This window comes from Platalea leucorodia (genome assembly GCF_965183815.1).
Source record: "Platalea leucorodia genome assembly, chromosome: 9".
Taxonomy (NCBI): domain Eukaryota; kingdom Metazoa; phylum Chordata; class Aves; order Pelecaniformes; family Threskiornithidae; genus Platalea; species Platalea leucorodia.
Genome location: NC_138831.1, coordinates 31,530,658 through 31,554,520, shown reverse-complemented (window position 1 = coordinate 31,554,520; position 23,863 = coordinate 31,530,658). Strand labels below are relative to the sequence as shown.

Here is a 23,863-nt window from a genome sequence, read left to right as displayed (position 1 = left end):
TTCTAGAGGACTGTATTCTGTTCCAATAAAGTCAAATTAACTTCTAAGACTGCTTCTTATGTGACTTACTGTATTTTGCACTGGAAGACAGAAGATTCCTTTAGATGTACTTCCCTATTCATCCAAATATTTTACTTGTCAGAGTTACAAAGGCACCCAAATTAAGATGACTGATAAACAAAGGACTTTTTGTGTTAAATTTGACTGCTGCTTCTGTTTTGTTATGGATTCCTAAGGTAATTATTTATTCTTTCTGGTCGTAATCTTAAAGTTAGGGACAATACTGCTCTGCTCTGTTGTGAGAATGAATATACTAGTGATTACAAGGCATTCAAATTAACGGTTTGAGAGGCCACAGAACTGTATGTGATACATAGATAACATAGCTAGGTGTATACAAGATCCAAGTCCAAGAAGTTAATGCACTCAGGTACTTCATACCTGAGAGAAATGATGTAGCTTCAGACTAGATGAGATTCTAGGGCTTACTGAAATGTCTTTCATCTTCTTTAAAGAATATTTTCCATTACAGTTTTTCTGTAGTAAAAGTTGTCCTTGTTTTCAAGTTTTAATTGCAGTTATTTCTATTACAAGATGAAAAACTGCTAAAATAACTTGATCTGAGAGTACCCTTCTGATTATATAGCTCTTGTCTTTAATCTGGAGAAAATTCAGCTTCACAAAAAAATTTTTAGGATATTTCTGATTTTACAAAGAGAACTGAGCAGCTTGCTATTTTTATCTGTGATTAATTTGGCATTGGCTTTCCAGTTAAAGTACTCTTCAGTGCACAGTAAAAGCTGCCATCAGCCAATTTACTGGAGATCCTCAGAACATACTTTAGTGGGGACCTTCGGATGTCAACTCCTGCTGAGAAGGACCCTTTGAAAGACAGCAGATATTACTCATGTAATTGTTTAGGCTTTCACTTAATGATAAATATTAAACTTAACATGCTGCTGTTAGTATTAACATTTTGCTTCAAGTTCAAAGCCGCAGGAAAAATGGCTTATTTATAACTGCTGTTTTCTAAAACATTAATAATACAACATAATTAATGTGTGCCAGATGATGCTACATAAAATATTTAGCAAAATGTTGGGCATGTAACCGAGACAGTTTAATCCTTTTATATCTTACAGCATCTGTTTTGCTTAGCTAGGACACAGCTGCAAACAAATTCATAGTTATGTAATAAAACCGGTTTGCTGTGTCCTGCACATTCGAGTGGCAACTATATTTAACACAGTTAACTAGACATCATGGCTCTAAAATGCATTTACTGCAATGCATATACGCTTCTAACAGAAACACAGATTTTACATGATAACCTTACGTTAGGAAGAGCAGGTGCAGTGCAGTGGTGGACCAGTTGTCATCAAAAACTACATATTTGCAATTTCAGTAGAAACACTGCCCAGTAATTTTTGGAGCACTCAGACAATATTATAACTCCAGTATATCACAAAAGAATAAAACAGGGGGTTTTGTGCCATGCTTTGGGCTAAAATACATTTTTATTTACTGTAAGATCTTGGGTTGACCACTGCATACACACTGAGCGTTTCAAAATAAGAGTCATAGGCTGCATCCTTTAACACATAGCTATTTCGATTGTGGAGGACATGCTGCATACAAATGGATTCTCGATATATAAAATGACCATATTTACTGCACAGCATTCAAATCAATACAACATGTCACTAGAAGTGTGCTGGAAGAAACTACCGTGTAAGCAGACTTTTTTCAGATGGCTTGTACTGACTGCATTATCTTACACAGAGATGCACAACCTAAATATGGCTGCAGGATAAGATAATACAGAAAACCACAAGTTTAAAATTAAGAAAGGGATTGAAATGCTTAAGTCCTCTGTTTTGGTCGTCAAAAAGATTCATGATTTACATAAAGAAATGCACTATTTTTCTATAAAATGAACACGATATAAAAGAACTTTTTTGTTCTTGACAACATGCTTAATGAAATTACTACTTTGGGTAATGCTCATTTTAGGAAGGTACAAAGTTGCTAAAATTATTTAAGTTGAATGAGGTCCATTTTTCCTGAGGAATCTGGTATCTAGCACTTTTCATATAGCACCTGATTAACACCGTGTAAAGCCATTTAGCCCTTCTTTCCAAATCTTTCCTCTCTGTAACAACCTTAAACAGTATCTTAAATGTAAAAAATGCATTAATGCCAGCTGCTTCTATTTTCCACGGCCGTGTGTACACTGTACATTTCCATTAGGATGATTTAGGAAAAAAATCACTGATTATATTTCAGAGTTGGTGCTTTTAAAGTCTTTCGTACCAGCTTTTTATTTACCGGATACAGAAAAAAAAAGGTGTTTTTTTTTTAGAGTATTCATTATATATGTTATGTATCTATAACATACATAAAGATGGAAATATCCTAGGTCTTTTTAGCTTGCATCAGTTTATCTATGTTGGATTAAAAGTTCCAAAACATTCTGATTTAGAAACTTAAAAAAACCCCTACTGTTTCATATGGAATGGAAGTTAAAAATTGGTTTGTTTAATATTTTCATTTTCACTAAAAATCACTTGAACTTACAGCCTCCCCAAAACACGGTTTAAAAGAACCAGATGTTGACCCAGGTGGATACACCCCTGCTACTTAACGTTTGCGTTGCAGCTGCTGCTGCTGCTGCCGCGTTTCAGCGAGGCACGGCAGGTCGCTGCAGGGGCACAAGCGGCGACCCCGGCTCACCCCCGGCGCCCCTGAGGAGCCTCTTCCTTAACCCTGGAACCGACGGGACGGCGCAGGAGGGCTGCCTTTGGGTACAGCGCTCAGTGGGATCGCTACGGCTTCCCGGCTAGCGAGCTCCTTCCCTAGCACCTGCCCCCCTCACAGGGAACTTCTCCTGGCAGCCCGAGGGGGAGGCGACGGCCGATACCCGCCCGAAGCAGGGCCGCTGAGGCAGGCAGCCGGCGGTCAGCGGCAGGATTGTCCGGCCGGCCCCACACAGCCCTACACGTCTCCCACACAGCGCGGGGCCACGAGTCGGTACCTCTGGGCCATCTCCGGGACCGGCCGCCGGGAAAACCGGCCTGGGACGATGCCTTGCCGAGGCCGTTGCTGAGGCTGAGGCTGAGGCTCCCGGCCCCCCCCGCCCCCGCCAGCCGTTCTAACGGTTCCCGCCGCGCGCGCTCCGCTCCCGCCCCTCGCGCCCCCTCATGGCTGCCCGGCGGGGCGTGGCCAGCGCCGCCCCTGAGGAGCGGCGCCCCGTCGCTGCGCCCCGTCCTCGCCGCGGGGCTCGGAGGCAGCGGGGGCCGTGCCCCAGCCATGGCCGAGCTCGGAGCCCGGCTGCGCTGCGGCCGCCCCCTGCTCCTCCTCACCTGCCTCTTCGCGCCTTTTCTCGGCCAGCCCGGAGCCGGCCCCGCCGCCCGCGCCCGTTACGCGGGTAAGGCGCCTCGGGGCGGCCCCGTGTGGGTGAGGGCAGGCGGGGCGCCCTGCCGGGGCCGCAGGGGAGGGGTGGGTGGCAGGCAGGCAGGCAGGCAGGCGCTGCGGCGAGAAGCTGCGAGGGCGTCGGAGGAGAGGGCAGGGTCAGCTGAGAGTTACGAGCCCTCTTGAACCCCGGCTTTCCTGAAAGCCCGCCGTTGTGCGGGGCTAGCTCGCCGCCGGGGACAGGGGGAGGTTGTGCGGGAGCCCCGGGGTCCGCCGCTGCCTCCCCTGGCTGCTCGGTCCTCCGCCTGCAGCCCGGCCCCGGCCGGCCGCCGGGAGCGGCGGGAGCGCGGGCGGGAGGGGAGCGCGTTTCGTGTGGAAAAACGAGGCGGGTTTTTGCGTGCGGGGGGAAATGCTGCCGGGGTTGGGACCGCCACGCATCACCCTTCCTTTTCCACGCCATCAGCTTTTGCCAGGACGAGGCTAAGGTAAGGCTGATGGCAAGGTGAAGCGGGGTCCCGGCGGTCGCTGAGCAGTGCCGAGTTCGGGATTGCCGGACTTCGGCTAGTTTTTAAAAAAACGAACGTGACCTACAGAGACGGTGGTCAAAGGGGCTCACCAGAGCTGCCCCTTTCACGGAAGGGGCGAAAATGCCTTTGCCAAACCACGGCTTTCCAGGTGCATATCGGTCTTGACTACCACACATTTCATTACGCAGTTGTTACGCTTTTTGTCTGAATATTTAGTGCTTTGAAGATTTGAACTGTCACGGCTTTCAGTTTTTGCTCTGTTCACTTACTCGGGCAAGGTACCACTGTATATTTGTGGTGCATGCTCTTTGCATTTGCAGTTGGTATGGAGGTAAATTTACAGAATATATTTTATAAATTGCAATATCACGTATGGATTTGGCTGCACATAAAAATCTCTTAAGAATTTATAACAAAATTCTTTTTAGTTTGGTTATGCATTATTTCTTTGACTTCAAAAGAGTCAGTCTCATAATTCAATCAGGATGTAACTTTCAGAGTTGAAGGATGTAAAATAGCATGTGAAGCTAAAGTGTTTATAAAATTACACAAAGATTAAAGGAGCAAAATCAATGCTCTTTCAAAGAATTATTTAGAAATAGTTATTTCAAAACATTGCTTTTACATAATTTATGGGCACGTTACTAAGAGTTTTGCAAAATGTCTTGAATTCATAACTGCAATATTTATAAGCAGAAAGGAAATTAATGAAAAATAAAACTGACTTTTTTCAATATTAGTTCAAAATTGAAAAAATGGTCGTAAATATGGTTTAAGGAAAGTAAATTGTATTGATGTCTCAGTTTTAATCCAACATATAAAAACTCAGTCTGTTATTGCTAAGTGTGATTTAAAAGACTATTCTTGGCCTCAGTATTTGGAAAAGTAGTGTTTTTCATCATGGCAGGAGATACTACTATGTGAAATTATTATATTACATTATATAGTATGTATGACTGTATGGAACTACTTGCAGTCAGGTTAAGCCAAATTTTGCCTTTTGGCACAAGCCAACAGTTTTGACTTCGTCAAGAACTGACCATACATAGTGAGGATAAAATTTTCTTTTCACAATTTGTTTGCTCTAAAATAAAATGAAATTTGCTATTAAGAAGATGAAAAACATTATAACTACCTATTATTAAAATACAGGGCAAACAGGAATAATAACCTAAATCAATGTATCATGTACATACAGTTAAAGTTATTTTAGAGGTATTGCTTTGCATGTGGTACGGTAATCATTTTAATGAGTAGAAGTGAATTATGGATGCGACTTTGTCTTTATGATACTTTAAGAGTGCTTGAAAATGAATTTGGTGTTTCCTTTAGTTAGTAGTCCGGAGGTGAACTAACCCTTTGTCTTGGATAACTCTGATTTGACAAGACAAAATGCATGCTGATTTAAAATACAATCAAATTATAAGTTTTGTTCCTTGCTCTGAATCTGAAACTAACAGGGGAGACTTAAATGCACAAATTAAATCGAGATTAACAACGACCTATAGTGCTGCTGTGCCATGCTGCAGACCTGTGCTAGTGTTTCCTTGGGAGTTCATACACCCAAACATTTTCCACTCAGTTTAATGATCGGATCCTTCTCCCTACCCAACAGGAAGCTGCAAACATTCCTACTTGTATGGGTTTGTTGTGATATTTCTCTTAAAATATTTTGTGCTTTCTTTAGAGATTCTTAGGAAGAAAAACGTGAGCATTGATTTGTGGAGAAACGTCTGTGTTGATTTGTAGAAGGAACTGTGGAAGGAAGTACTTGCATAGTTTCCCACTTTTCAGGATAGTAAAACCTGATTTTTGTATGATAGTATATGTTCTGAAATCTCCTACTCCCCATCTGTTTTTGAGCAGAGTATCTGATTTCTATGGGCCGTAGGATTGTATGTGCCAGCGTATCCAAGACTGGAACTGAGCTACATTGGGAAAATGCTACTGTGGCAGAAGGTTAATGCCAGTGTGCAACTTCTGCAGCACCCAGGGCTGCACTGGCAAATTGTGAGAAGCCCAAGGCCTGTGTCTTATTTGCATAAAGGTCTTATTTACATAAATTGTGGATTTGTATTTACTTCCATGATGCGTACCCTCTAAATCTGTATGAATAAATGGTTCCGCTTTTAAGATTCTACATGCTTGTTCTTCCTTTTACTCTTTGCACTATCAGCAAACTTATATACACATTTTCTGCTGCTTGCATTCAGCATTCCTCGGTGCTGTCTTCACAGTCCATCTTCAATCCTTACTGACAGGTCAACAGTCAGTGAAAATAATGCAATGGTTAAAACTGGTATAAAGAGAGATGACAAAATCCTGGATCTGTTACAGAAAAAGTCCCCCTGGCTTCAGAGTGACCAGAATTCCTACCTTGAGGCAGCCTGACATGAGGCAGTCTTTTCATGTGCCCTAGCTGGTGGGCAGGGAGAAGGATCACAGTTCTTCTGCCTGCTGAAAGCTGAGTGGGGAATATCAGTGTCGATGAACTCGCGAGGAAATGATGTGCCATGACACAGACCTGTAATGTTAGTGCTGTAGGTGGCTGTTAATCAGACTACTGCTGGCAATAGCTTCACTATAAAGTTCAGGAAGCTGTTTGGCATATTGTGTGTATTTACCATAGAATCTATAGCACAGGTATTCAGAAAGGAATGGTTTGTGCTCCAGTTAGCTCTTAATCTAAAGACTGACCATCAATCTGTAGTTGATTGTATCCATTTCTTGATTAGTTACAAACTACATGGCAGTATATTATGCTGTTATTAATCAAACTTGTAAATGCATTCATTCATATGGGCCATAATTATCCTTTGAAGCTAAGCTATTAGGGGATAGTTTAATTTTACTTTCCAATTATCAAGCCGGAAACTTTAATCTTTTAAATTTGAGTTGAACGTAAGAAACGTCTTCCTTGCTTTCTATGTGCAGCTCTTGTACCTCTGTTCATATTGGTAAGTGCAAAACAATATTGCAGTTTGAAATCCTTGATAGTTTCATGTCCACAATATGTCATTTTATTTTGCTACTCGTTGGCAGGAGATTGATGTGCTAGGTAAAAGAGAAGGCAGAAATCCTCCCAATAACTTGGAAGTCCAGGAGTAAATGAAAATCATAAAAAGTTCCTGCAGCAGCTAGCAGCTGCCAGGAATGTATTAATACACAGTGATAGAAATACAAGGCTGTCACTTTTGTACTCCCAACCTTTGAAATCACAAGACAACCTCTGAACGAAAGAAAGCAAAACAAATTTGCAAAAAAACCAACAAGAAATGGTCAAGAATAGCCACCTTTTCCGTGCTTGTAGGTGTAGTGATGGGCCTTGTCTTTATTTTTAAACAGGGGAGAAAAAGATACTTGTAGGAAGTACAGAATGTATTAGCTGGCTTTTCTGACTTTTATTCAGTAAGTTGAATAGAGTTAGTAATCCTGCTTTGACTTCCAGACCTTCTAGTAAAGATGATTTTGATCTTTCTAAATGCTTACTGTTAACTAAACACTTGACTGTTAGTGATTGGATTCTTGGTAATTCCTAAAGCATAGAAAGAAAAGTAGGCAAAGAGATTGAAGACCATACAGAAAGTATCACTCACAATCCTTTTAAAGGGAGGGGGGGAGTCAGTACAGAAATAAAACTTCAATTTTATACATTATTTAATATACTACATATCTTTTCTGCTTAATGAAGTAGTGGTGGGAGATTCTTTAAAATGTAAAGGGAGGCTTAGACAGAGAGAGATCTGTGTAGTTAATATTGAACACGATCTTGGTCTACTTTTTCCTGTCTGCTGCAATATAAATATGACTTGCAGTTAGAATTGTCACCAGTTACCAAAATATTGTGATGAGACTAGATTTGTTTGGGGAAAAATTGTAAACTGAAAGGAGAAAAAGCACTGATGTTCACTAGAATAAGTTAGTTTGTAGGAAAGACAGAAAACTTCTTTTCTTTCCCTCTCAAAATGACCACTGAACAATTTTTAGAATAAGATTTAAACAGTTACCATTGCGCTTCTAGACTTCATAGTGCTTCATTTGTTATAAATTATGTAAAATATATTACTTAAAAAAATCACAGTATCATCTTAATAAAAAATACTAGTGTAGGTGTAGAAGGCAGGTGTGCTGCATATATTCATTCACCTTCCTGGTTTGTAGGCAAACTATTAGTTGTACTATAGTTTGTAGTAGTTAGATTTGTGGATAACAGTCTATATGTATCATAGCACACTGTTGAAGAATCTAATGTTAACTACAAAGTATGGATATTTTGCTATGTTTATTGTCCTTAGTCCTTCGGCTGGGGCTGCACGGCTAGAAGGCGCGTCCCCTGGGTGGTGGATAGGGGATCCCTCTCTGGAGGGTGCACCGGATAAAATTGAAGAAGGTGCCGCAAACCAACGCAGCCTAAGGGAAGGCCACCCTGACGGAAAAACCACTGGCCCTCCAAGTCATGGGGGTTGGGCAGGAGGCCAACTACCTCCTCCCGGGGGAAGAAAAAAAAAAAAAAAAAGTTGCAGAAACGACGAGCATCAACTTTCAAAAAAACGAAATGGTGGGGATGGAGAAAATCAGTAATGAAGTGAGGAGGAGGAGATGGAACTGGATCGGTCATGTCCTGAGGAAAAAACCAACAGAAGACTGCGCTGTGCCCTTGGGCAGACTCCAGAGGGAAGAAGAAAGCGGGGTCGCCCAAAAACGACCTGGAATGGTGCAGGCTGGAACTCTTGGGAAGCGGCACGCCACGCAGCCGCAGACCGATCAAAGTGGAAGAACAACGTTCGCGCCTTGTGTGCCTCCTGGCACTGAGAGAATTCAGATATTGTCCTTAGTAGTGGTGTTTTTCATTATAGTGGTATATGATTATAAATCTGCATTAGTAATATATATTACTTCTGAATCTACATCTTAACATTAAGCTTCTAAAAAGTGACCCTTCCCCTTCTCCCATGGACCTCTTTTGAAAATGCACCAAGTAGTGATCCAAAGAAAACCTGAAATCATTAACACTCAATTATATCAGTTAGAAAATGCTTTGAACTACATTGTTTAAAATGTAAGGAGCAGTGTTATACCTGCAATCCCAATGTGGTTCTTAGACACTTTATCTAAGGAAGTGCAGTGGAATATAGAGTTCAAAGAAAGTTTATTCTTTGGAGAAACATGGCCTGTGATGTTCTCTCATTTAAAAACAAATAAACAAAAATTTATGAAAAGATATGAGGTATAGCTGTGACACTAAATATTTCACTGGTAATTCTTGTAAAAAGAATACTGCTGCTAAATCATATGAAGATGCTAAGAAATTTCATCACATAATGATACAGTAAGAAACAATGCAAAAAGACAGATTTTACAAAAGAATAACATTTTTGTAATTTATCTGAAGCATGTTAAAAGTCTGCCATTAGCAGCACTAGTGAAATTTTGACTTGAGAATGTTAACAAAATGAATAGACATGTACATGTTTTGTCATGCTATTCATGCATCTGAGACCCATGTAATGCTTCCTCTTCTTTTCTAAATAGCTTTTCCAAAGTACTTTTATTAAAGAAGTTTGTTAAATATTTAGGGGGAAAAATGGTAGGACTGAATTTTAAAATAGAATTTTGTCCGAAGTCAAGTGTGTAATTAGAATTTCTACTTACCATTTTGTCAAAAGTGTGCTCCAACTACTTCAAAGTTTTAAAAAAATTGAATCATTAATCTGCTTTGTGCATAAATGTTTGTCTCCTTTTTGCAGAATTCAAATTTTGGCCATCCAGCATTTTCTCATGTGATTTAGGTTTTTTTGCTGAACATGGAATCACTCTGAGAGGGAGTGAGCAGAGAAGAGTTTCAGGTGTAAATTATAAAGTAAACATTGTCATTGTGATTTATCACTGAACAATATAGACAGCCTACCTTTGATTTAGACTGCATAAATTACCTTACCTCAACAAAAATAAAGCCACACAAATACAGGCATGCTTAGAATTGCCCTTCAAAGGCTACAAATCTTCCAAGTTTTTTTAGTACAGTGAGCTAGTAGTAGGGGTGAGTGCTTCCATAATCTCTTACCATCTGATTTAGTATGAGATTTGTACTCTGGGTTGTTTGTTTGCTAATCTTGCTAGTCGTAGGTTTTAACCTCTCTCTGCTTTCCTCCAACCAGCATAGCCAGGCTGCTAACTTAAGCCACTAACTGTATTTTACCTCTTTTCCTCTCTTCTGTACCCATTTTCCTGCTTGCCACCAGTTCTTCACTTTTTTTTTTAATTGATATTATTATTTATTATAATCCTAAAAGCATACAGACACATGGAAAAGAGAAATTAAACATGTGCGGTCTGTGTAACAAGCGAGCTGTGTGATCCTATTAAATAAAATATGGGAAGGTAGGGGTGGTTATTTATTTTATTTTTGCCGACTCTTAATATGTTGTTACCATCTCCAGCCTCTTCATGGAGTGCTCCTTTGTATAAGCTGCCTTTTATAGACCAGTATGCCCCAGCTTATTAATAAACAGAATAAACTAGAAATATGAAAAAGTGTGAATATTTCTGTGACAGAAAAAAAAAAGAAAAAAGTAGTTGAACTATATTGTTAGTAAATATGGTCATCTTAATAAATTGGTGAGTATACTGTAGGTCTGAGCATAAAAAGTTTGAAAAAAATTCTGTAAGCATATAAAAGTGGTAAAGGAGGAAGTCCCCATTTAGCATAGCAGAGAAGATACTGTGTTTTAAGAGAAGCTTAATCTGGAAACAGCATGTACCCTGAAGATGCTATATTGCTGTACAGGAGGTCATCTTACAGGAACACAGAAATGGTGAAAGTGCAACTTTGCCTCTGCGTTGCTTCAAGGTCAATTAATGGAGAGAGAATACCCAGCTGCTGCATAGTCATTCTCAAATTGTACAAAAAATTCAGTTGAGTGTTGTAACCGTAAAAGGGAAATGTAATTAATGCTAATACAAAAATCAAGTATTTATGAAACATTAGGATGAAATATATACAAGACCATTCATAATTCAGGAAATAGGGATATAGAAATAGAGAAATTAAGTTGTGTCTTCAGGAAGCATTCTTTTGGATGTCTGTAGAAAGCAGTACTTGGTAAATCTATGTATAGTTACAAATAAGAAAAATTCCTTGGCTAATGAGGATACACTGAACCTAAGGTATCAATAAAAATAAATATATTTTAACCTAATAGCTGTGAAGGTAACTCGTGTGTGTGTGTAGTGTTCTGTTGCTGGATCCTTTTTGGCAGCAATTTTTGTCCTGTGTGTTTCAATGTACCCACCTGAGGTATGCTCAGTGGTACAAGGCAAGTTGCCCATCATTTCTTTGCTATTGTACAACCCACGTGTCAACAAACTTGAAATGGAAAGATATTAAATTATAGAGCATGTACAAATAATACATCTTGAAGAACAGTAGGTTGCTAAGTGTTTATGAATGAATGAAATACAACTGTAAACTGATAGATTTGTATTTTGAAACAGAAGGGTAAACTGTCTTAAAACCCAAATGCTGATTTGGCCTGCAACAAGAACCACTTGGCAGCACATTAGCGTATGGTTAAGATTTGGAGGGAGAAGGAGTCCTGCTGCTCCCACTTTGCTGATCCTATTCCTTAAGCTAGATGCTGCTTTTGCTCCTACTTTAAAATTTCAGAGAAAATCCAGTTAGTATTCATAATAATAGTTCTACTGGACTGCCCCAAACCTGCAGTGCAGAAGGCAGGGAATTTTCTTGCGGCTGGGCTCTGGTGCTTTGGGTGTTTCGTCCGAAAGATCTGTAAATGCAGCCTTTTGCAGCACAGCAGAAAGCCGCTGCTGTCGCAAGAGCACTTTGATGAATGGGAGGGAACTTAAAAACTTATGTTGCCTGTCTTAGTTCTCTAGGCTGCAGTGGTTGCAGTCACATAGAACTAGCTTAGGTCCGTCTAAATTAATGGCTTAAATGGTGCTAGCCAGGTCTCTGCAACAAATGCAAGCCATCAAACTGTTGATCGAATTCTAAGCTGGATTTTGCAAGTTGTGTTGAAATGAGAACTGATGCCCTATGTAAGGATGATGCTATGTGACGTAACTGACGATTTAGTAATCCCAGGCAATTCTAAAATTTTAGTCCTCTTCAGTGTCGAATAATCTCTGATTTACTGAATGTTGATGGTAATGAACTGCAAATAGAAATTGTTTACACTGCCTTTAATTGATGCTTTTGTTTCCTTTACCTTCTTTTATGAGAAACGTTAAATACTGTCAGTGTTTTTTCTGTATTTATTGTTCACTGCTTTACTTCTGTTATGTTCACTAAATTCACCCCCTCTCCAAACAAAATAATGTTAATCTTTTAAATCTCTCCTTGTATGGATGACTGTCTCTGGTTTTAATCTGTTTATGACATTCTCTGGTGCTTTTCTGTTTCTGATATATCTTTTTTTAGATGGATGCTGTTAGTGAGCACATCATTTCTAGAGAGGTCATGCCATACATTTAGTGATGGTATAATATTTAAAACCTGCATTAAAAAGAGGTGGTTGTGAACATCTTTCTTTGGTTTACTCTGTCCCTTAAACTGACTGTAACAATTTTCAGCAGTAGTTTCAGTCAGTTTAAATCTCATCGGTGAGTAGTAAAAATCTTTGTCTAGAGCATATGTTCACATCTTCTGGTGATTGCTCTGACTTCTGTCTGGGAGTTGGAGACCCTTTTGGAGCCATTCCCTTCAAGGTGATGTGTGTAGCTTGTGCTGCTTCTTGAGGCGGTGGCCCTCTTCAGGTCTTTCACACTGCCTTTGAAAGCTGTTCTTACTCCAATTACCTAGCTAGACACTGATCTTGCCTTTTTTCCTCCCCTCTCTCCACGTCTTCCCTGAGTTTGTCCTTCTCTTGTTACTTAGAGTACATAATTTTTTTGCATGGGTTTTCATAATGGAGAAACCTTAAACTTTACCTTTTTTGGGGTAGCAGGGTTTCTACTGATACAGTTCAGTGATACCACATTGGTAAAAACCTCATTTTTTGTGGATTCCCAAAGATAAAAGACAGTGGTTGCTTGTTGAGGTGCTTTAGGACAACTTACGTATCTCGTTTAAAGTCCTGGCTGCAGTTTCTGCATCTGCGGTACTTTTTTTTCCAAAGCTCTGTCATGTATTCCATTCTCTCAGGAGACAAAAGAAGACATTTAGTTTCCACTTCTTTGTAAGCTATGCAAAGATTTTTGGCTGTTCCAGGTGATCAGTCAGTCTCCAGGCGTTGAAATGACTCCTTGAGAACTACGAAAAAGGAGTAACTGAATGTATACTGTTACTTAACTAGAAAGGTGCCTTCCAGTCAATATAACATTAGAATAGGTAGAGCTTAGACTGGTAAATAGATTGGCATGTGTGTTTAAGATACAAAACAGTGTGGGGAAAAAGTGCTCTAGAAGTACTGCAAGGTTCATACATTATAGCTGTGACCAAACATTAGAAGAAATAATGTATAAAACATGAAGAGACTGATGTTTCAAACTGGAGCACAAGTTATGCAATATACTAGAGACCTGTTTAGTGTGGATGGAGGTTTTTAAAAAGTACCACCTTGTTCTAGAATGGTAGAACTTCAGTCTCTCATATATAAGCTTTCAATTTTAGAGGAGTGCCATAATTGCATGGCACCAGGTAAATGATATAAGTGCATTTTGCCTTTATTATTACTAAAATTATCTTATATGTTCTTGAGTCATATATTTTGAAAGTATGATAGTGGTATGGAGATGCTAATAAAACCAGGTAATTTTATAAAATTCTTCTTCCAAGACCTTGGCCATGCTTCCAGAGAAAAGGGGATAAGATGAGAAATTTAACTCTGTGTAAGCATAGTTGTAGCTCTTAGGACACAGGAATGCAGATGTACACTGTTCATTTAAATCAATGTTAATAAATTACTTTTTTTATATAGGTATATCTGAACCATCTTTTATTGCTAAAAGTGAAGATCGTTTGTTTAAACATTTATTTGAAGACTACCAAAGATGGGTTCGTCCAGTGGAACGCTTGAATGACACAATAAAAATAAAGTTTGGCCTTGCAATCTCTCAGCTAGTAGATGTGGTATGTATAGTAGATAAGTTTGTTTATTTTTTTCTTTAATTCTTACAAATCTGGAACATAATGTCATGTGAAATAATTGTGCATACTTCAGCTTAAACACAATAGATTAAACCTCTAAAATTATTATCAGCATAATAAAAAACATAGAAAACAAATGGCTCTTATGTTTAGTGGTGTTTTCAGAAAAAAAAAGTGAGCGAAATTCTTAAACCTAGGGAATTGTGTTTTGATTATTTATTCAATGGGAAAAACACATATTTTTAAACTTTATCAATCTAATTTCTGTAAAATTCAGGAACACTTGCAAATACTGCTCTTTTCCCCTGCTTAAGCAGCAAAAAAACCTCTAAGCCTTCAAATACGTCACTTGCCTGGTAATGAAGATTCTCTCTTGGCATTACCTGTGATGTAAAAGAGATCAACCAGATTTTTTTCCCCCTGATACTTACTCACTTCAGAATATTCTTTTCAAATTGAATTCACTGTTTATAGCTATAAGAGGGGTTTTTCTTCCACATGTTGGCTGTTCCTTTGCTTCTATAGAAAAACCATAAGACTGCATAAAATACACTCATATAAAAAAATGGAAGGGAGGAAAGACACAGAAGTGGATAAATATCACTGTTAACAGTTAAATAATCAAAGGTCATACTTGTATGTTTAAAAAGTTCTCATATAAACATACTTATCGGTGACTGTAATGCTTTTAGAAGTATGTTTTGTATTTTAAATTGCAGACCTCTGAACTAAAGCAGCTAGTTACTATGAATGCATTGTGCAGATTTTTTTTCATAAAATACGCTTTATTTTTATAGGATGAGAAAAATCAATTGATGACAACAAATGTTTGGTTGAAACAGGTATGTGTAAAATATCGATGAAAAATTTGAAGCTTCATAACTGCAAGTAAAAAGTTGGAAGAAACTTTTCTAATTAATTGTATATTCAAAAAAACTTAGTTGTTGCATGAATTTTAATTTTACATAGTATCTTTAAAAAATGTCCCTGGAAATGCTTTAAAGGATTGTTATAAAACTCTTAAAAAAACAAAACCAACCAACCAAAAAAAGGTAAATTTAAAAAATTTACCTAATTAAAAGAAATCTGATATGGCATTGCATGGCCATTTAATATACCTAGGTGTGTGTATCCAACCATAAAAGTTACTGCTTCAGTACATAAGTTTTCTTTCAAAAACTATTAAGAAAAGTATAGGTTTGTGTAGTCTTTTGTATAATAGTTTTAAACTCTTTCTCTTGTGGGGTATTTGAGATTATCGGATAAACATCACTGAAGAATTTCAGTTTCAAAGTTGTATATGCTTGCTATAAAGAGCTACTTTTTCCTCTTAAGAATATTTGTTTATGGGTCGGAAAAAGCCTCAGGCTTTATAATAATCAGAGTCCAATGCTAAACTTAATGGCCATTAGTAACTTGGGAAATGCTGCTCACAAATCGTTCTTGATTTAACTTAGAAGAATGTTTGCAGACCCTGATTATACTTACTATCTTAATAAATTATTTTTGTTTGGGCTCATTCCTTTGTTTTGTTTTTTTGTTTTTTTTTTTTTTTTTCCTGTTGCTTCCCATTCCCTTCTTTTCCAGTAACCGTGATTTCAGGCAAAGTTTTTCTTTTTAGGAAAACTTTGAGACTACTCAGCAAGTATGAGATGGTAATATGTCGATGATAACACCTTGTACCCTCTTAATAGTTTCTGCAGAACTTGTTGCAGTTGCACCAGTTCAAATAAAATAAGAACTGACCTGAAAATGCATTTAAAATTCTGTGTGATGGTGAATTCTTAGAAACTTGAATTTTTCCTCTTGAGCTTTTAGTTCAAGTACAAAATTACCAAAGTACTACTATGATTTTAATGGTGCTATTTTTAGTGTTGCTGTTAGAAATAGGAACAACTATATAGTGAGAGTTGCAGCATGATTTTTTTTTTATGAAAATGTTTAAGTTGCTTCTGATCAGCTTCCAAAGTCATTGATACTCATTCAGAACAAGCTTTTTTCAAATTTAATTGTCTATAAGTTTTAATAGCTCTTACTTATGTATACATGCTCTGAAAAAGGATTTTAATATCTTAAGTTCTATACAGAAATACTGTCAAGTGGCCCTTACAACAGAAAACAAATATTGGATGAGGTTAAATAGATGTCTGTTCAGCAAATTCACTGTTGTATGCAAATTTTAGAAGCCAGTTTGATTTTTTTTTTAATTGCCTTTTTATCTATTTTCATCCAGTCCTGCCCTGCTTAAATCAACTTCACAATAATAATGATTTTTACATCTCACATATCCACAGGAATGGATAGATGTAAAATTAAGATGGAATCCTGAAGACTATGCTGGAATAACTTCTATTCGTGTCCCATCAGATTCTATTTGGATTCCAGATATTGTGTTGTATGACAAGTAAGATTTTAATCTTTTCATATAAAATACATTTGCTTTCTAACTTTACTGCCCAAGCTGGTTCTAGGAGGCTCACTGGATAGATGTGCGTGTACATTTAATAGAGCTAAGAACGTGTGGAAGAATTTGCCTCTGAATGCAAATGGATTTTGTTGCCATGTTAAATGCTTAAATGTTTTACTTTGCTTCTGTATGGAATTTCTAGTCTCATTGAAAAGTTTATTTCCACTTCTTTGTGTAAACTCTTTTTTTAATTAGAAAACAATGTCTTGCACAGTGCTGGGTACAAACTAATAGTGTAGAGCAATGGGAGGGAAGCAACTAATTCATGCTGTTGTAAGTCATATTCAGCATGGATTTAAAATGAACTACACTCAACTGTAAGGTTTTTTGTGGTTTTTTTTTGTTTGTTTGTTTGTTTGTTTTTTTTAGCAGATCTCAGAAGCAATAACTTTTGAATTAACCTTTCTGCTCAACTCAGGTGCATATACAATGCTTTTACATTTCCTGACTTGTTGAGGCAGGGAAAAAGGCTGTTGCAGTGATTGTAAATTCAAGTCTGGAGGTGGCACACAAGTATTATTTTACCTGTTTCGTGACGTTTTTACTTCAATAATTATGATTTGGCCAAATTGAAAAGTATTTATGCTGTATTACCAATAGAAACACCAGAGTTTGGTCATGCTGTTAAAGGTCAGGATTTTTACAATCCTTTCATAAGTCATTGGGACCACAGAAAGTTGCACAGATCTTTTCATGAGTTGAAAATATTTTTCACTCTTCCAAAACTGTTTACCTGTGTGAGATTCAGATTTAGAAAAAAAAAAAAAAAAAGAGTTGACTATGAACACAATACAGAATTTTGGCTATGAAGGGGGAGAAGGGATAAACAGCTGAAATGACAATAACAAAACATATTTTCTTATTCACCCCCCCCCCCCCCCCATTGCAATTGCATATATCTCTTTTCTTTTAGTGCAGATGGACGTTTTGAGGGAACATCTACAAAAACTGTGGTAAAATATGATGGCACCATTGCTTGGACTCCACCAGCAAACTACAAAAGTTCTTGTACTATTGATGTAACCTTCTTTCCCTTTGACCTCCAAAATTGCTCTATGAAATTTGGTTCCTGGACTTACGATGGCTCACAGGTTGATATAATTCTTGAAGATTATGATGTTGACAAAAGAGACTTTTTTGATAATGGAGAATGGGAAATAGTGACTGCAACAGGGAGCAAAGGAAATAGGACTGATGGATGCTGCTGGTATCCTTTTGTAACATATTCATTTATAATTAGACGTTTGCCACTTTTTTACACGTTGTTTCTCATTATTCCTTGTATTGGGCTCTCGTTTCTAACTGTCCTTGTCTTCTATCTTCCTTCAAATGAAGGTGAAAAAATTTCACTTTGCACTTCAGTACTGGTATCTTTGACTGTTTTTCTTCTTGTTATTGAAGAGATTATTCCATCATCTTCTAAAGTTATCCCACTTATAGGAGAGTACTTGGTGTTTACTATGATATTTGTGACATTGTCCATTGTGATAACTGTCTTTGCTATCAATATTCATCATCGTTCTTCGTCTACACACAATGCTATGGCACCTTGGGTTCGCAAGATATTTCTTCACAAACTTCCCAAGCTGCTTTGCATGAGAAGTCATGTAGATAGATACTTTGCTCAGAAGGAGGAAACAGGAAATATGAATGGATCAGAATCGTCTAGGAACACCTTGGAAGCAGCTCTAGATTCTATCCGATATATTACAAGACATGTTATGAAGGAGAATGAAGTTCACGAGGTGGGTGTATTACTCATATTACACTGATTTTGTAAAACTGGAAATTAGAAAACCAAGTAATGGTTTACTATGCAGTTGCATATTAAATTATGTGCTATGGGATTTCCAGTTTTTGTACTTCACTGGAAGCTGTGTAATTATTTCCACTGGAAAGAAGTGCAAGTATGTTACAATACTGAGAATTCTTATAGATATCGGGCTGATACAATACAGTCCTTGGGTCCTTGGGTTCTTTAAAGTATTTTGCTTTCTGCTAGAAGTAAGTTCATGTTGTTAATTACACATTTTCAGAGATACTTGTCTGTTACAAGAGCATGTACTGTAACTGTTCCCTACAGTGCTGCTGGATGTTATTTTCATGATGAGAGAAGTAGGTATTTTTCATTTTAATGTTGTACCTGAAGGCTATCTGAAAAATGCATTTGCCTTACATTTTCAGAATAAATACTGCTAAGCCTTATTTTGCAGCTTTCAATTCCAAATAAAAACAGTTTTTAATGTCCTAACTTATATTAGTTTAAATGCAAGCTATAACCATATGTTGGTCATTTTGTGCTGAGATCAAACATGGACTAGATGAATTCTTGAGTGTTCTCTTCTAGCCTTATTATTATTTGTCTCTAAGTTATATCATAGGATGTCAAGGGCTTTTTTTCAATTTGTATATTTGCACTCTGAACTATCCTTATTGGATGTTTACACCATTCGGGTAAGAGTATTATCAATCTGTTTTTCTTTCCCTGCCTTTTAAACTAGTACCATTGGTACATCAGAAACTTAAATGCTATTTTCAGGCTAGTGTAGAGATATAGAAGTTTGTTGTGTGGTCTCATGATACTGCTATCTGTTTCTGATGGCAAGGCCTGAGATTCTTTCAATTTATACAGAAATGACTGTCTTCAAAAGTTGCTGCTTGCTGAGAGCGTGTTCTCATATGCTAGCCTAGAAGCTGTGTGTACCTCTGTGTACCTCTGTGTGTACCTGTGTGTACCTCTAATGTACCTTCTCAGGACTCAATTCTGACCTTATCACAAGGGATCCAGCCTAGATTTTAAATAAGTTTATCTACTGTACTGTTAAAACAGCATCTAATACCCCTGCATTGTATAAACAACACAAATAGAATAGTTTGCTATTAAATACATATTTTCCTGTAAATGAAGGGTTGGTTTTCTTTCTCTTGCTGAACTTACTCTGTTTGACTGTCAGTGACAAGAGAGGTGATAAGTATTTTGTTTTTCAGGTGTAATACTGTTGTGACTCTAAACCTCAGAAATGAATATACAGCTTACTGGGGATTCACTTGTATTTATTATCTGGGCTCCAAAGAATGCAAGCTTTAATTGCAAAAGTTGTTAGTAAAAACTACACGGTGCTGTTGTAGCCTTACCTCTTAGGAATCAGTAGGCTTGAGAAATGTGGATAGCTCTAGTTCAAATCAAAGACAATTTTTTGGCAGGGTTTTAATTTGCTTGCACAATTATATCTGCTGTACTTGCAAAACTGTGTATAATATGAATAATCCTATCAAAAAGGAAAATAGTCTTAAAAGTACTGTGAGTATTCTCCCTAGTGTATAACTCTGTGCAGCAGTAACTTCACAGCTTTCAGATCTTGTATGTAACACAACAGCTGCTGTCTACTGTTTAATTTTTTTTTTTAATTTTGGTTTGGGTGGTTTGTTGTTGTTTTTTGGTGGGGGGGAGGTGGGTGGAGTGGGGAGGTTGGGTGTGGTGTTTTTTGTTTGTTGGTTTTGTTTGTTTGTTTTTTGATTTTTTTTTTACAACTTTTGCTTCTAGCTCCTGCCCAGGAATTCCACTTTATGATGAGGCTGTGGCATGAATCCTAAATCCTGCAGTATGTTAGAAAATTGTATACTCATTTTGTCTCTCTGTAGTTGAGGATGTTCAGTGCTTGTCAGGGTCAGTTTCTGCATTAAAATCTAGTATTGGTCTATATAGCTTACCAATCTTCATAGAGGGACGTTTGTTCCTGTTCTAACTCATAGTGTAATTATAAACAGTTGTTAAAGGGGGTTACTGAATGGACCTGATTGGAAAAAAGTGTACTGTAAAGTGATGAAGAATTGCAGGGTTTGGTACTGTATTTTTACTTGTTCTCACACATACTGACCAACTCTTATGTTCTTTGGTTTTTAGGTTGTTGAAGACTGGAAATTTATTGCTCAGGTGCTTGATCGAATGTTCTTATGGACTTTTCTTCTGGTTTCAATAATTGGATCACTTGTGTTATTTATTCCTGTTATTCATAAATGGGCAAGTATAATAGTACCTACTCATATAGGCAGTACAAATGCATAAAATATTTTTGGATCTGTCTCCTGCTAATATGGCTCTAAAGAGTTTTGCAGTAGCTCTATTTCCATGCATGTTCTTTGTAGGCATGTTTCTGATAGAGAAGAGAAAAAAAATCCAAACCCAGGAAATTTTGTTTATATTAAAGCATGGCATCCCTAGGACACATAGAAGTCAATGTGCTTATCGCCAGTCTACTAAGTTACTTCTAAATCAGGTCAGAATTAAAAGGACCTTCTCAAGCACTTGCATGTTTGATATGTCACAAAGCATACACTGACACCTACTGTGAAATAGAAGGATTTAAAATTTTTTAATGATGATCACTGTAGTCTGGTTATTAAATTACTTATAAATGTTATATTGAGTATTAAATATTTGCAGATATTTACACAGTAGAGTTGCTTATTTCAATTCACTATAGTATGCAGAGGAGAATTTTTATCAGCTCTCTTGAATGTGTTGTAAAAGTATAAAGTTTCTACAGAGTAAATTTAAAATAATAATGAAAATACCAGTTAAACTTCCTGTATATTCAACATGTAAGTAAAAATTGCAATTTGGCTATGTTTTGCCTTTATAAATTTTCAGTGGAATTTGCTGCTAAATTTAAAACCTTGTTCATTCTATCATCCTAACATGAACATTTAATACAGTTAAGGCTTAAAATGCCTACAGGAGACATGTATATAGATATCTCTGTATCAACTATGGAAAGGAAGGCAAAGACAATTAAATGAATTCCCAAGTTGCACAAGTCTTCTAAAGGCCTGGAACATTCAAATTTCTTTATTCTTGATGAAGAATTTGATACAGTATGTTAGTTGCAAACATGTTAATAATTTCCTGCCTTTGTGTGTTTCTCAGCGTTAAGTTTTTAAGCACAGGTAGAAGGAATTTGTGGAATGCCTTTCTGAAGGAAATGGGTTGAAAATTATTATGCTCTAAGCAGTGAGGACTTACAGCTTTCCATACTTTCTTTGTTCTGAGAGTGTTGAAAACTAACTTGCAACTTTTTAATTATTCCATTAAAATATATTCTTTAAATACTGATTTTAAATTCTTTACATTCATTCCAATGCCACCTTTCTTAAAAGGTTTATTTCTGGAAGAGGCTCTAAAACAGACGGGGGTTTTCCTACACCAAAGTTTTGTCAATGATGTACTTCATAATATGGTTGCATCCTGCAGGGCTAATACAGTATTGCCAAGCTAGAGCAAGTCTTGGGAGGTTTTTATTTGCTTAAATTACTACATTAATAATCATGTTTAGCTGAGAAGTTTAATGTGAATTGTGGTATCTTTGATAATGTAAGTTTTTATAGTGGTTATGAATTTGGAAAATGGGTATATATTCCACACACCCCACCCCCACCACTCTGTATCTCCTTTAGAATAGCACTGTTTGCACTGTACTGATTATAATACTGAGTGCTTATGTTGTAATTTATATATCATTGAATATTTGTTTCAAATTGTTTTCACCTGCATGACATTCTTGGTTTTGTGTAGCTTTATAAGGCTCACAGGCAGGGAAATGATGCCAGGCAAGTCTTTTGGGTTTTTGTGGGGGTTTTTGTTTGTTTGTTTGTTTGGTTGGTTGGTTTTTTAAATACCAATTTTTAAATAATTCTCACTGTAAAGGGAGTCACTCTTCAGTTATGCAGTTACATCTGGCATTGGATATCCATATTTCCTGTTCTCATCAGAATTAATTTTAAAGGTGAATTTGCAAAGATTATCTGATTTAATCCATTAATACAATAATTTTAACTTTCTCCATATTACTAAGATTAAACAATGCTTCAGTGACTTTCTCTGTGTGGAAGTTGCAGAAATACTTTAAATATCTTATTTCCTGTTCAAATGCAAAATTTCTTTTTATAGTCCTCCTTGGGTTTGAATTACTGAAGTTTGCCCTTACCTGAACAGAAAGCAAAGTAAGCAAAACTATAGGTTAGCTATATATATTATTTTTTAACTCCCCACCTCATCTCTTTCCCTTTGTTAAATGATGTCTGTACTCTGCCCAATTATATCATAAAGTGATTGGCAGCATATTGGCCAATGCAGTCCCAGTCTTTATACTAGTAACTCACAATTTTTGCAAATGCATGAATTTCTTTTAGTCACTTCTACCATCTGACCATGATAAATACAGATAAGATGGCTGACACTAGAATCCTTGGGGTCTTCAGCTTATCGAGTGTGTTTGAAACAAAATTATTTTAATAGACTCAGAAGCATGGACCTTTACTTATGTAACTTGTTTCTGAATGTGTTGAACTGTAGCTAATGCTACCTTATATAGGTTTTTGTCACTCAGTCAAAATAAATGAAAAAAAAAAAAAGTACAATTTTCAACAGCTTGATTCTCTTTATTTTCATAAATGTTACATCACTTGATACACTGTATTTCCAAAAAGTTTCCAGTTTGGTACAGAGAGAACAGTTCCTATTCTTACAAAATATTTTCTCATTACAGTTCTTTGTTGCATTCTTTATTCATGCTCTTAAATTATCTGCAGTTAGTGATTAAAAAAAAAAAAAAAAAGTATGCCTAAGAAGCAATTTTAGCATACTTTACAGGACTATTTTCTATCTACCTGCCTTCCCTTGTCACAAAACACTTTGCTATAGCAGAATGCTTCTGTATCCAAACTATCCTATCAAAGTATTTTGATCCTTTGCATAACCTGCAGACTGCATCTTAGTGTGTGTTTTACTTGTACACAGTTTTAAACATTATTAGGTTTGAATAGCTTCTTTTTTCTGACAGTCTTTTCGTACACTGAAATATGAGGATGCACAGAGTTTACATTATGGCTGCTTTATTACCATCATCTATTATTTACCTATTTGTTTTCCTTTTGTAATAAACCTGCCCATGGTCCTTTCCTCCCACTGCTTGAGTCAGTTTATACACCAGGTGGCAATGTCTGCATTCTAGCAATTTGGTATGTATGCTTCCTGAAGCATTTCATCCTCATGAGGGCATTCATTGAACTCAGTATGGACTTATTCCCAGAAGATCCCATCATGGTCTGAAGAGACTTGGCACCAGACTCATGGAAACAAATCTAGTAGCCCAAAGTATTCAACCTGTCTTGACTTTCTGGATATTCATGTAATTTTCAGTTTCTTTATCAACCCCTTCTTAAACCATTCTTATAAAGTTTAACGTACTACCATCTTTTCCAGTTATTGCAAAAAGCAATAGCAAGCATAGCTCATATTACTTTGAGATTAGCTGTTGTAAAGGTTAAAAATTTTTTTTTTTTTTCTTTTTT

General features: G+C 37.1%; 1 protein-coding gene across 1 annotated transcript; it reads left to right on the top strand.

Annotated features, from left to right (window-relative positions):
• Positions 1 to 3,309: 3,309 nt before the first annotated feature.
• Positions 3,310 to 20,579, top strand: CHRNA5 (cholinergic receptor nicotinic alpha 5 subunit; the record flags this gene model as incomplete). The annotated part of the gene is made up of 6 exons (XM_082322361.1): positions 3,310 to 3,427; positions 13,877 to 14,028; positions 14,844 to 14,888; positions 16,341 to 16,450; positions 17,427 to 18,258; positions 20,418 to 20,579. The coding sequence occupies 6 exons, from the start codon at positions 3,310 to 3,312 to the stop codon at positions 20,577 to 20,579; spliced, it is 1,419 nt and encodes a 472-aa protein (XP_082178487.1).
• Positions 20,580 to 23,863: the final 3,284 nt, after the last annotated feature.